This window comes from Carassius carassius, chromosome 8 (assembly GCF_963082965.1).
Source record: "Carassius carassius chromosome 8, fCarCar2.1, whole genome shotgun sequence".
NCBI classification, from domain to species: domain Eukaryota; kingdom Metazoa; phylum Chordata; class Actinopteri; order Cypriniformes; family Cyprinidae; genus Carassius; species Carassius carassius.
This window is the reverse complement of record NC_081762.1, coordinates 29,567,380-29,581,502: the sequence shown is the minus strand read 5'-3', so window position 1 is coordinate 29,581,502 and position 14,123 is coordinate 29,567,380. Positions and strand designations below refer to the sequence as shown.

The following is a 14,123-nucleotide window of genomic DNA, read 5'->3' as shown; positions in this document are numbered from 1 at the left end:
AACTGGCCCCGGCGACTAAGCCTGGTTTCTCCCAAGGTTTTTTCTCCACCGATGGAGTTCTGGTTCCTTACCACTGTCGCCTCTGGCATGCTTAGATGGGGGCACTTCATTTCCAGCGGTATCATCATCTTGATTGCACAGATACTGTTTAAACTGAACTGAGCTGGATGATGACATCACTGCCTTTTTGATTTATTGACACTATTTTCCTATTTAATGCTGTGAAGTTGCTTTGTCACAATCTGTATTGTTAAAAGTGCTATATAAATAAAGGTGAAATGACATGACTTGATTTTTGCTCTGATATGCATTTACTGTGGGTACGGAAAGTATTAAGACCCCCTTAAATGTTTCACTCTTAGTTATATTGCAGCCATTTGCTAAAATCATTTGTTCATTTTTTTTCCTCATTAATGCACCCACAGCACCCCATATTCACAGAAAAACACATAATTGTTGATATTTTTGCAGATTTATTAAAAAAGATAAGGTCCTAAGTATTCAGACCCTTTGCTGTGACACTGCTATATTTAACTCAGGTGCTTTCCATTTCTTCTGATCATCCTTGAGATGGTTCTACACTTTCATTTGAGTCCAGCTGTGTTTGATTATACTGACTGGACTTGATTAGGAAAGCCACACACCTGTCTATATAAGACCTTACAGCTCACAGTGCATGTCAGAGCAAATGAGAATCATGAGGTCAAAAGAACTGCTTGAAGAGCTCACAGAGAGAATCGTGGCAAGGCACAGATCTGGCCAAGGTAACAAAAACAATTCTGCTGCACTTAAGGTTCCTAAGAGCACAGTGGCCTCCATAATCCTTAAATGGAATACGTTTGGGACAACCAGAACCCTTTCTAGAACTGTCCGTCCAGCCAAACTGAGCTATCGGGGTAGAAGAGCCTTGGTGAGAGAGGTAAAGAAGAACCAGATCACTGTGGTTGAGCTCCAGAGATGCAGTTGGGAAGAGATCTAATACATGGCTGTATTGGATCAAAAGGGTGCTTCTACTAAATACTGAGCAAAGGGTCTGAATACTTAGGACCATGTGATATTTCAGTTTTTCTTTTTTAATGAATCTGCAAAAATATAAACAATTCTATGTTTTTCTGTCAACATGGGGTGCTGTGTGTACATTGATGAGGGAAAAACTTTCTGTTAAACGATTTTAGCAAATGGCTGCAATATTACAAAGTGAAAAATTGAAGGGGGTCTGAATACTTTCCATACCCACTGTATATCTCTAGTGGGTTTATGTATTTTAAAATCATGTCAAATCAATTGAATCTCAAATATGATCCAGAGAAAGAGGATGCAGTTGAGCTAAATTCAAATGTCATAGCAAAGAGATCTGATCAAAAAGATAAAACTTTTGAAGCGCAAAGTCAAATCATGTATCCCATAGGCTTTTTGTATAGCATTCGTAACCCAATGCAACAATCTTTGCTTTGCAGCAAGACCAATGAAGCAAACAAACAACTGATCACTATTGCATCATGTCAGTATAAATCCTTAAAGTTTTAAAGGCATGGTCACACTGATCATTGTTTACTGAATTTGCACAGCATTTTACAGAATTTTCACAAGTCCAACTGTCAATACAATTTGCAACTCAAAAGACAGAGGAAAGACAAAAAGTGAAAGGAAAGAGGAAGAAGCCAGGTTAGGTCCAAAACAAAGGACTCACTGACATGAATTCTCCAATTGTTTTAAACCAAGACATAAAGTCTCCCCAAAGAGATGCTTATAAAACGAACAGGCTCCGCAGCAATAACCGTGACACACACTTTAAGTGAGCCCAACAGAAAAATGCTCTTGTAGAAAATCCAACATTGAGCCTACAGGGCAGTGAACTGGATTCACACCATGCTGCACAAAGACATAAAGAAATGCCACTTCAAAGCATGGAGACACCTTGAAAGGGGGGCTTTTTTCCAGTGAGATGGCCAGAACAGGGAAACCAAGAGAAGGCAGGCCTTGTCCTTCTGAACTCTTCATGAATTGAGATACATCCCCTGTGTTCTGTAAACCAAATGTGTGGAACACAAGCAAGACAAAGCGTGCGCAATGGATCTGTTACTACTTAAACACACTGTGCAGCAGAACTCCTTGAACAGAATCCGGCGACCAGCATATACTCTTCTGCGGTTTTTGATGCATTTCTATGGGGGGCCTGACCTCCATTTCTGGGCCAACACATCAGGAATGGCCCTCAGCAGGACCCGGGCTGAGAAGCCTTAGCTGTCAACTTTAGGTCAGTGTGTATGGGAGAGCGCATATAGTGAATTTGCAGGGCCCATTTCTTAGATGAAAGCACCAAGGTCGCTGCTTCACTCTTCTGGTCCTCTAAGGCATGTCACAGAGAGGAAAAACTAAAATAAGCTCAAACTCAATGACAGCAGACACTGTGTCCTCAAAAATTCCAGACTGTGATATTGGAGCATGGGAGTTTTATTATTAATTCAGTAAAGATGACCCTAGTGCAAAATAAATACACTAAAATGTATTTGAAATCCATTTATATATTTGCTATGTACTGTATTATACAAATACATTTACATATACTCAAAAACACCTCTCAAAACTCACAACTCAAAACTGGTATACTTAAAGTCTGCTAAATTGGAACAACTAATTTTGTACTTAATGCACTTTAATTGTGTGGAATTAGTGTTGAAGTCCAACTAGAGATATAATGCAGTATATTTGATTGTTAAAGTGCAGCTTTTGCAACGATGGTACTTTAAATATTTTGCATTTAAAGACCGATGTTATTCAAAGACCATAAATGCCTCATCAGTAGTGACATTACAAAACATTGTAGGCTTAACAATAAATATGCATTGTGCAATTAAAGGGTTAGTTCACCCAGATAGCAAAATTATGAAATTAATAAGTACCTCATGTTGTTCCAAACCCGTAAGACCTCCGTTTATCTGTGGAACACAGTTTAAGATATTTTATATTTAGTCTGAGAGCTCTCAGTCCCTCCATTGAAGCTGTGTGTACGGTCTATTGTCCATGTCCAGAAAGGTAAGAAAAACATCATCAAAGTAGTCCATGTGACATCAGAGGGTCAGTTAGAATTTTTTGAAGCATCGAAAATACATTTTGGTCCAAAAATAGCAAAAACTACGACTTGATTCAGCATTGTCTTCTCTTCCGTGTCTGTTGTGTGAGAGAGTTCAAAACAAAGCAGTCTGGATATCCGGTTCGCGAACGAATCATTCAGTTCACCAAATCGAACTGAATCGTTTTAAACGGTTCGCATCTCTAATACGCATTAATCCACAAATGACTTAAGCTGTTAACTTTTTTAATGTGGCTGACACTCCCTCTGAGTTCAAACAAACAAACAGTAAACTGACTGAACTGCTGTGAAGAGAGAACTGAAGATGAACACCGAGCCGAGCCAGATAACGAACAAAAGACTGACTCGTTCACGAGTCAAGAACCGGTTGCATTGGTTTTCGGATCACCAGTAGTTCTTTCGGACAGTTCGATTCAATAAACCGGTTGAAGAAAACGGTTCACCGGTTCTTTTGCACTTGACGTAATGGTGTCATTGGCGATGATTGCCCTTGATTCAAGCCTCCGGTTTACCCACGCTCATGACACTAGCACAGAATCAGTTCAGAATCAATCACCAAAAGAATCAGTTCGGTTCAGACGCTCTGTGTGTCAGTCTGCTTCACGCTGAATCACACATGTGCAGTATCATCGGCTCCTCGATTCTTCTTATCTGGCTCGGCTCGGTGTTCATCTTCAGTTCTCTCTTCATAGCAGTTCAGTCAGTGTACTGTTTGAGTGCATCCATTACTCCGGGATATTGGTTTGTTTGAACTCAGAGGGAGTGTCAGCCACATTAAAAAAGTTAACGGCTTAGGTCATTTGTGGATTAATGCGTATTAGAGATGCGAACCATTTAAAACGATTCAGTTCGATTTAGTGAACTGAATAATTCGTTCGGGAACCGGATATCCAGACTGCTTTGTTTTGAACTCTCTCACACAACAGACACGGAAGAGAAGACAGTGCTGAATAAAGTCGTCGTTTTTGCTATTTTTGGACCAAAATGTATTTTTGATGCTTCAAAAAATTCTAACTGACCCTCTGATGTCACATGGACTACTTTGATGATGTTTTTCTTACCTTTCTGGACATGGACAGTATACCGTACACACAGCTTCAATGGAGGGACTGAGAGCTCTCAGACTAAATATAAAATATCTTAAACTGTGTTCCAAAGATACACGGAGGTCTTACGGGTTTGGAACGACATGAGGGTAAGTTATTAATTACATAATTTAGATTATTGGGTGAACTAACCCTTTAAGTACTGCATATAAAGTTTAATTAAAATGTTTATATCAGTAAGTCTTGAGCGATATGTCAACAAATACGTTAATAGATTTGAACTGTTCTAGAAATAAATGTATTTTAAATCTATTACTTTTTTTTACTAGTGGAATGCTTAGTCACAATCAAACACACCATCAACTATCTGATTGTGAGAGCCATTTGTTGGCTTGAAGCACCTCAGAATTCAAACCATCACCCACATCACCCACTATTTTCTACAAGCATGTCTTTGAGGATTGGTGGTCGGTGCTAGCGCCATCTTTCAATTAATTGCATGATTCTGTATGGGTTTTAGACAATTGTCAAACATTAAGTTTAAAATGCTCTAGTTCAGCCAACTGCATATAATATAGATTTAAAGTAAAACACATTTTCATTTAATTGCAATACAATTATTGAAAACATGAAGTTAATTTCACATATAGTATTGCCTACTACTCTAAAAGTATACTTAAGTGTATTTTCCACAAGGTAACGTTTGTCAGCATATGCCAGTATCCGTGTGAAAATCCTCTGCTGTGGGTCTGGATCTGAACTATTTAGAAATAAAAAGCTACATATTTATAATGAGGACATCTACTATGAACTTTAGTTTGATCTCTTTTTGTTTGTATATCCGTGTTACACTTAACACTACACATCTTAATTAGATTATTTTGCAAACATTCTGTTGCAACTAGTTCTCACTAGTTTAGAGAATAAAATTCCCAATGCAAAACATCTCAATACACTATTGAGCTGAATATCAAGCAGCGGCAGTAATCATTTGACAATCACTTTGGTGAATACAGCACTGGTTAAGCCTCAGACCAGCCACATTAGAACCCTAACTCTAATTATGAGTTAGATCTCTAAAAGCAGTAAATTCCACTGACGTAAATTCCATATGACTATATCAATAATTGATCTGTCCTTCACTGCACCAGTGCCTCATTGAGAGAGAAAGGGAGTGCCATAAAATTAAATGTCAGTCTTAGTGGTTTTTTAACTTGTTACACTTGAGCTGTGTTCGTGATTTCTTTTCCCCACTCTCTTGTTCCTTCTTTATTTTACACCAGTGTGATTATCTAGAAATGATGCCAGTTGTGCCCAGTTTGTGTATACAAATCACATAATTTGAAAGAATTAACTTTGTTTAGTTTGAATTGCTGTCTAAAATGTTTGAAATTCAAACTAAAATTCAAATTTGAGAGAAATGTGAGAGTGACCAGTTTTGCTAAATACTGAAATAGGAGCATCCATCTATAGCAGTCCTCCCATGTCTATGGACCCTTGTATTATAGTCCTGGCACTTGGGTCTGATGGTGGGAAAGCAGTAACCCTAATGGCAAATTTCCAAACACATGAAAACAAATTTCCAAACAAACTTTCTTTTTATTAATTTAAATATGGGAGTGAATCCCCTACATTTTCGCTTCATGTGTGTATGGAAGAGAACTCTCTCAAAATTTTGATGATTGTGCTCGGCTCGGCTCATAAAGGAAGCCATTTTAAGGATATAATAAAGTAGGCAGGTTACAGGATACATGATACATTTGTATCATTTTGTATGATGCATGATACAATATTTTGTTAATGATAATTTGTTAAAAAAGATTTAAAGCAGGGGTAGGCATGTTCAGTCCTAGAGAGTCACAGTCCTGCAGAGTTCAGCTCCAACCCTAATCAAACAAACCTGAACAAGCTCATCAATGTCTTCAGGATTACTAAGGCTACAGGCAAGTGAGTTTTTTTTTTTTTCAGGGTAGGTGCTAAATTCTGCAAGACCGTGGATCTCCAGGAACAAACTTGCCTTCCCCTGATTTAAAGGAATAGTTCTGTCATTCTGTCAGTAATTACTCACCCTCATGTTGTTTCAAAACCTTCGTTCTTCAGAACACAAATTTATATAAAAATATATTTTTTGATGAAATCCGAGACCGTTCCCAGGCCCTGACACATGGTAAGAACAAAATAATAACTTTATTAATTACATTAAGTCACATCTTTAGACATTATCAAGAATACCACAACTACTTGATAGTAGTGGGATACGTCACTTGGAGGAGAATAATTGTTGAAAAAAGTTGTTATATTTTTGTAGCTTCATAAAATCATGGTTGAACCACTGATTCCACAAAAAAATATTTTACAGATGTCCTTACCATGTTTCTGGGCCTGGGAACATTTCAGTTGCATTGTTGCCTATGCAGGGTCAGAAAGCTCTCAGATTTCATCAAAAATATCTTTGTCTGTGTTCTAAAAATGAACGAAGGTCTTATGGGTTTGGAATGAAAGGTGAGAGTGAGAAATTACTGAATTAAATTAAGTTTATTATAGGCTTGTTCTTATTTGCCCTTTTTGCAAAGCAAGGATGTGGCAACACTATTTATTCAAGATGAACTTCCCACAACTCTGATATGCATTTAAAGGTGCCATAGAATGCACTGATACAATATTTTAAATTGTTCTCTGATCTCCCATTAGTGTGTATGCAAAGTTTTATCTCAAAATACCGAACACATAATTTTTTATAGCTTCTTGAAATTGCCACTTTAGGGCCACTTTTTATGTGTCCCCTTTAAATGAAAATGAGATGGTGCTCCCGTCTCCCTTCCAGTGTTTCAAAGTCTGCAGTTTTCCTGCGGAATTGGGCTACTTTAACAATGTTGAATCAACCCCAATAATGTAAAACCCCCCGGAATGATTTTACCACGGAATCCCTCTCGAAATGCGATTGGGCTAGTTTTGAGTGGCAATTGGGAGGGTTTTGTTCCAAAAACCTGGCAACCCTGCTCCCTTCTCAGATGAGTGCGGAGCTTCAAGAGCTCATTCTCGCGGGTATACCAGTGGTACGGTTTATCTGGTGGTGACCGTGTTACTGACCTCACATTGCTTCCAAATGCATTATTTAACTATCACATTTCTATTCACGATCATTCCTGGTAGCACGTGAAGGCAGCATTAGTGAAACAGGCAGACACAATGGTAGCTTTAGCAACATTAGCCTTACAGAGAGCCAAGAAGCTCTTTTGGAAAACAAAATATGATGCATGAGACTTAATCTGTCTAGAGTCTGGAAATTTGAGTACAAAGCGTTGGTATCGATCCATCTTTCAGAAGCAATCTTTGCACAACTCCAGCGCTGAAATGACCTTGTTTGTGAGGAAGTTCGATGTAAAATGTTAGCACAAAGTAAAGGATTTTCCATTTTATTTATTTTATTATTTTTTTTTTTTCAATTCCTTCGAAAATGGAATCTAACCACCATGTCCTCGGCAGTCTATGGAGACTCCTATGTTCGTTGGTGCATCCCAACAAACAACACTTTTAATGGCTCTTTGGAACTGGCATTGTACCTGACATTTTACCGGACATTGGACCAGACATTGGACCACAGCTTCTCACTCAGGGCTGTCTATATGCTAATAGGGAAGAGAGAGTCACAAATGGGTGGGACTTTCACCAACTATGTCGTCATATTCTGGAACTGCTTGTTTGGATAGAATATTTATGTTTTTTTTTGATTATAAAACAATGAGTGAGTGGATTTTTACTAATTATAGGGTGGTTGTTTTCACACACTGGGGCCACGCAACTGTGTTCAAACACCTTATAAAAGTGATTTTTCCATTCTATGGCACCTTTAAAAACATAATTAACAACTAATGAATTTGGTTCCCTACATACTGCATATAATTTCTGCAAATGCATTTGTCACCACCTGATTTTTTAGGCGTCAGTTTGGTTGTAGAATACGGTTATCACTCACGTAAATTACTGAACTGTGTGTGTACAGATCATGATTAATCACTAAAAAGTGATCTGAGTGGAAGTGTGTGCATGGCCTGTATGTCTTGTGGTCCTGCAGTCTAAACTGTACACATCAGAGAGGCAGGAGGTTCTCTGAAGCCTGCAGACATTCAGGCTCTCATCCAAGATGAGATGATCATCATACACCGCACACACTAATAATGCACAAGGCTAAGACAGTTACAATGCTAATGAGTTGTAATATGAGAGTAATGAGACATTGAGCAGCCAGTCAATCCTGTAATATAGAACCTCCCTTTCCTTGAAGGACTCTTACAATAACGTTTTCAAAATGTTAATACTCTGCTCAGGTGCTTGTACACATGCAGGTTTAGACATTTGTGAATCATGCACTGAACGAATGTGGCTAGTCTTACCCACAGGAGATGAGCTTCCTCTGCTGTTGGGGGTGTTTTGAGTTCCCGTTGGGGAAGGCAGGTTCAGGGAGCTAATGACTGATGGGAACAGGAAGGGATAAACTCCTGCTCTGTAGCGCCTCATCTGGACAAGTGTGGAACTGCAGCTGGAAGCCGGGGCTCGGCTCACTGTCTTCATTCCTCGGGGAGGATGAAGGTAAATTAGTGGTAAGTGAAAGGATCAGGGTTCATTCTCTTCAAGGCAGATGCGACGTATTTCCTCATCTCCATCTGAGAAAACCTCCAGAAGGCTCTTGGAGAGGGCAGAATGGCATGATATTCTCCTCCCAAGTACACCAATCACATCACATGACTGGGCCTGCTGTCACACAGTGGCATTGCTTCTAGTAGTACATTAATCTGAAACACATCAAGACTTCTGGTCAATATTTGAGGGTAACATTTGAATGACATTTTATGTGTCATTTCTGCAGCCCCAAACAGAATATTCACACACTCCTTCAGTCCCATCCACTCTCCGTCATTGTTCAGAAAAGCAGGCCACTCTCCTGCTAGACAACCAAAATAAATAAAATAAAACAGATAACCATAGACAATAACAGATAACCATAGACACTGATGACCATAATACACACACACACACACACACACACACACACAAAACAATGTTCTCAAAATACATTTATGGTTTTTAAGACCATTAAAAATAAAAACATAAAAATACAAAGTAGGTTGGGTTTGCACAATTTAATCAGACATTCACTTGTGTAAATTAATCATTTACATGATTAAATTAGGGGAGAGAATGTTAAGTAGCTCTGCTCCAAAGCTATGGAACAATCTTTCACAATCACTTTTCAGACCTTGCAGACCAAACTCAGTTGAAAACTTACCTTTTCTCACTATGCTTCTCTAATGTTTATATCATTTAATTCTATAATATCATAAACATTATATTTTTCTTTTTTGTTTTGTTTTTCGTTTTGTCTTGTCTGACATTATAATATTATTCCTACTGTAAGCCTATACTAACTGTTTTTTGTTTGTTTGTTTGTTTGTTTACTGTTTCTTGTAAAGTGACTTTGAGGTCTAGAAAGGTGCTATATGAACCTTGTATTCAGGCCAACTAGCAAAATGAACCAGATAAATTATCCCTTGGTCTTGGCAAAGGCAATACTACTTGTAATGTGTCTGAAATAGCATTTGCGACCAATGGAAATGAAACAAAATGAAAGCCTATGCAGGAAATATGTCCACTCGCTAATGTTAATGTTCTCCAATCCCTCATTCATCTGAAATGTTACTCACAACTGTAAATGGATTTTGAGATCAATGTTCCAGCATGCATGTGCTTCATTTAATGTTCGCTTACGCTTGAAAGATTGATCATCTGGATTTCATCATGCACTGGTGTACAAATGATAGATCTGGGGTAGCATGAAACAAGTTAACGTCAGACAAGAAAGAGTGAGTTACTTGTTATTTAGCAGATCCAATGCAACTTGCACTACAGTAATTTGGGCTCACTGTAATTACAGTACCAAGACTGCTCTGCTTTTGGGTGCAAATTTGACAGAGTTTTTTCAGAAGATCAACATATTCTACAATTATTCTAATTTTTGTACATGTTCACTCAACCTTCTTTATATTTACCTCTTTCTTGCATTGAATATGTATCTTGCACTGTATATATATATAGTGATTGGTACAGTACATGGCTATGACTCCCCAATCTATATTTGCACAGACCATTTCATTTTACTAATTTTCATCCTACTTTCCAAACCAATTCATACTCTTCTCAGATAGTAAAGGAATTCAAAACAACATGAACCTAAACTCTAGCTATCACCAGCATCAGTGGCATGCTGTCTGTTACTCATCCTCAGGTCATCCAAGAAATAGGTGACTTTTATGTTCAGTAGAACATTAAAGAAAATATTTAGATGATCCAAGGTGATTCATAAAATGCAAGCCAGCAGATGCCCATTTTTGAGAACAACAACAACAACAAAATAAGCATATCAAGGAACCTAACATTAATATTGTGTTTCTTGTCATTACACTGAGGTCTTGTGAAGTGAGACAATTGGTCTGTGCAAGAAACTGAACATTTGAAAGAACTGGTTCAATACACTAGCTTGTTTATGTAATCACACAATGACATAATGTCTACACAATGCTATTATTAAAGCACCCAGTAATAATTAAGATTAGCTATAGACATGTAAAACATCCATATTTAACATGTCTAAAGCAGTCAATAAACTAATCTTAATTCACTCAATTAACATAAATGTACATAAAAATGAGAAACCATAAAAACCTTATTTGCCCAGGTTTACACATATGAATATCACTTCTTCATCTGTCTTTATCCCGAGTCCAAATTGTAACTAAATAAATAAAAAAATAAAATAGTGCAACAGCATAAGAAGAATTGAAGCTGCAAGCAGCAATGAAAGGCTTTCAGCCTTTTTAACACTTGTTGATGCTTTTTATTATGTTGCTAGGGGTCCATAACAGTGTTAAACATGTCACTTCCTGTTGCCAGCAGATATCGCTATGACTATAATCGAATACGGGCATGTAGGTGTGTTCAGGACTGGACTCTTATCAAACTTGTTAAATTTAAGGCACATTGGACACTGCATGTCTGAGTTACAGTAACTTCCTTTTTCACTGCATTAATAGCATGCTTAAGCACTTAGCCAAGTGCTGCTAACATGTTTTAGTATGTTTCTAGCATGTTGCCAGTGTATTTAACACTTGCTGATACTTTTGAATATGTTGCTAGGAGTCCAAAAACAGTGTTAAACATGACACTTCCTATTGCCAGCAGGTTGGCCTTATGACTATAACTGAATTTGGGCACGTGCGTTTGTTCAGGACATAACACCTATCAAATGTCTGAAGTTTGGGGGAGATCAGACATGGCTTGCCTGAGTTACAGCAACTTCCTGTTTCATGGCGAAACATCAAAATTTGTCAGGCCGCCAGGGACAAACCCCTTGACGAAAACTCAAGATCTTTGCAATTTAACCTCACAAAGGTCTTATGATGACCCTCACCAAATTTGAAGATGATCCGATTAAAACTGTAAGAGGAGTTTGTCAAAGTACGAGGCATGTAAATGGCAAAAACTGTACAAAATTCGTACAGGAAATTCAAAACAACGCACTTCCTGTTGGTTTTTTTTGTAGGTAATGGTGTGTTACACATGTATAACGATTTTAATGCATGCACGTAAAGTGTAGCTTGAAGAGCACTCCATTGAAATTTTACAGGTGGCGCTATCAAGCTGAAACCCTTATCAGATGTAAATTATCTCCAGTTCTGATACGTGTGATTTCATGAGTTTTGGAACATGTTTAGGCCCACAAAAATGTGATTCACTTTGGAGAAGAAGAAGAAGAAGAAGAAGAAGAAGAAGAAGAAGAAGAAGAAGCAGAAGAAGAAGAAGAAGAAAATAATTAGTAGAAACACTAGGTAAGGGTAACGGTTTAGATGTTTGTTTCAAGAGATATAAAAAAAAAAATTTGTTGTTTTTTTTTTTTTTTTTACCCCTCAAAGATAAGGATTTTTTATGAATTTTACCCAGGTTCTTCTTTCACAGGGGATGTCTTCCCCTCCAGCAAAGAGGACACGACAAATGAAAAGGGAGGAGAGGTAACTGACACTGACTCGGCCCTGATACTAAATCCTGTTTAAAAGAGTTATAAACTGTGTCAGGATAATAGCAGCCATAATGCACTAATCTGCAGTCAGGGTGCAGTTAAAGTGATGTGTAACCACACTTCATAATTAACAGCCCCTAGATAATACCCCAGTCTAACCGTGTAGAGACAGCGAGACAGGCTTTTCTCTTCAATATTCAATGCATGTCCCCTGTCCACCACTTCTATTTATAATGTTATAATGTTCTTGCCATTGGTTAAACAAATCACAACCATATTACAAATAATATTTCTAAACCAAACCCTTTTAACCAGAGGTTCATTTAGTAATTTAAGTATTTAAGTATTAATTTAAGTATTGTTGGTAACACTTTAAAGACTTAATGTGCAATGCATTATAAAGGGTTATTAATGGGTATAATAATAATAATTAATAATTCATTACATTTATAGAGCTTTTCTAGGCACTCAAAGCGCTTTACATTGTCAGGGGGTATCTCCTCATCCACCACCAGTGTGCAGCAACCACCTGGATGATGCGACGGCAGCCATAGTGCGCCAGAACGCCCACCACACACCAGCTTACTGGTGGAGAGGAGACAGAGTGATGAAGCCAATCAGCAGATATGGGGATTGTTAGGAGGCCATGATGGTCCGAGGCCAATGGGCGAATTTAGCCAGGATGCCGAGGTCACACCTCTACTCTTTTCGAAAGACTTCCTGGGATTTTGTAATGACCACAGAGAGTCAGGACCTCGGTTTAACGTCTCATCCAAAGGACGGTGCTTGTTGACAGTATAGTGTCCCCATCACTACACTGGGGCGCTAGGACCCACACAGACCATAGGGTGAGCACCCCCTACTGGCCTCACTAGCACCTCTTCCAGCAGCAACCTAGTTTTCTCAGGAGGTCTCCCATCCAGGTACTGACCAGGCTCAGCCCTGCTTAGCTTCAGTGGGAAACCGGTCTTGGGCTCCAGGGTGATATGGTTGCCGGCCATATATATATGTATGCATGGTATAATGCATGATAATTTTTAATAATGTGCGTTGTAATGCATTATATATTTTCGGGTTACACTTTATTTGAAGGTGACCTTGTTACAGTGTAATTACACTCTTAAGTACAGAGTAATACTCATTAAATACATGAACTTACTATATGGTTAGGGTTAGGGTTTGGTTTAGGGTTACTTGCATGTAATTATGCATAATATATTGTTATTGTCACGTACAGTGTTACAGGAAACACAGGAGAGGAGACCAATTGCAGGTAAGTCCTTTACTTGAAGGGTAATCCAAATGGGTAAACAGTCCAGGCAGGGTCAAAACCAGAATATCCAAACATAACATAAACCAAACAAGAAGACAAGGCAAGGGCAAGAACTGACGGACATGAATTAACATTCAACAAGGAACATTAAACAAGGACTCCGTAACAGACTCAGACAGACCGGGTATAAATACACAGAAGGATAATGAGGGAACAGGAGACAGGTGGGGAACAATCAATTACTCAACAGGAGGAAGGTGACCAAATAAGGGAAACAGGAAGTGATAAGGTGACAGAAACCGTGAGAAAGGAGGACACCTAGTGGAAACCCAGGGAACACAACCCAGACACTGTGACAGTACCCCCCCTCTACGGAGCGGCTCCCAGACGCTCCACGACATACACAAAACAGCGACCAGGAGGGAGGCGGACAAGTGGAGGCTCAGGGGGAGAAACGGAGGGCCAGACTAACAGAGGGACAGGGGTGAACACAAAAACAAAAAGGCAAAAAAACAACATGAAGCCCCCCAGGGCGGAGCAGAAGACCACCACATCCTTGGGGTCGAGGCCAGAGTTCTCCAGGGCGGGGCAGAAGACAACCACAACCGTGAGGTCAGGGCGGAAGCCCCCCAGGGCGGA

General features: G+C 38.8%; 1 protein-coding gene across 1 annotated transcript in view; it reads right to left on the bottom strand.

Moving 5' to 3' along the window:
• LOC132145700 (retinoic acid receptor beta-like) overlaps positions 1 to 14,123 on the bottom strand; it is a 266,819-nt gene that overhangs the window by 154,781 nt on the left and 97,915 nt on the right. The window contains exon 2 of the mRNA XM_059556909.1: positions 8,535 to 8,933. Within this exon, the coding sequence (XP_059412892.1) occupies positions 8,535 to 8,712 (178 nt within the window). The 5' untranslated portion in view covers positions 8,713 to 8,933. The remainder of the gene's footprint in view (positions 1 to 8,534; positions 8,934 to 14,123) is intronic.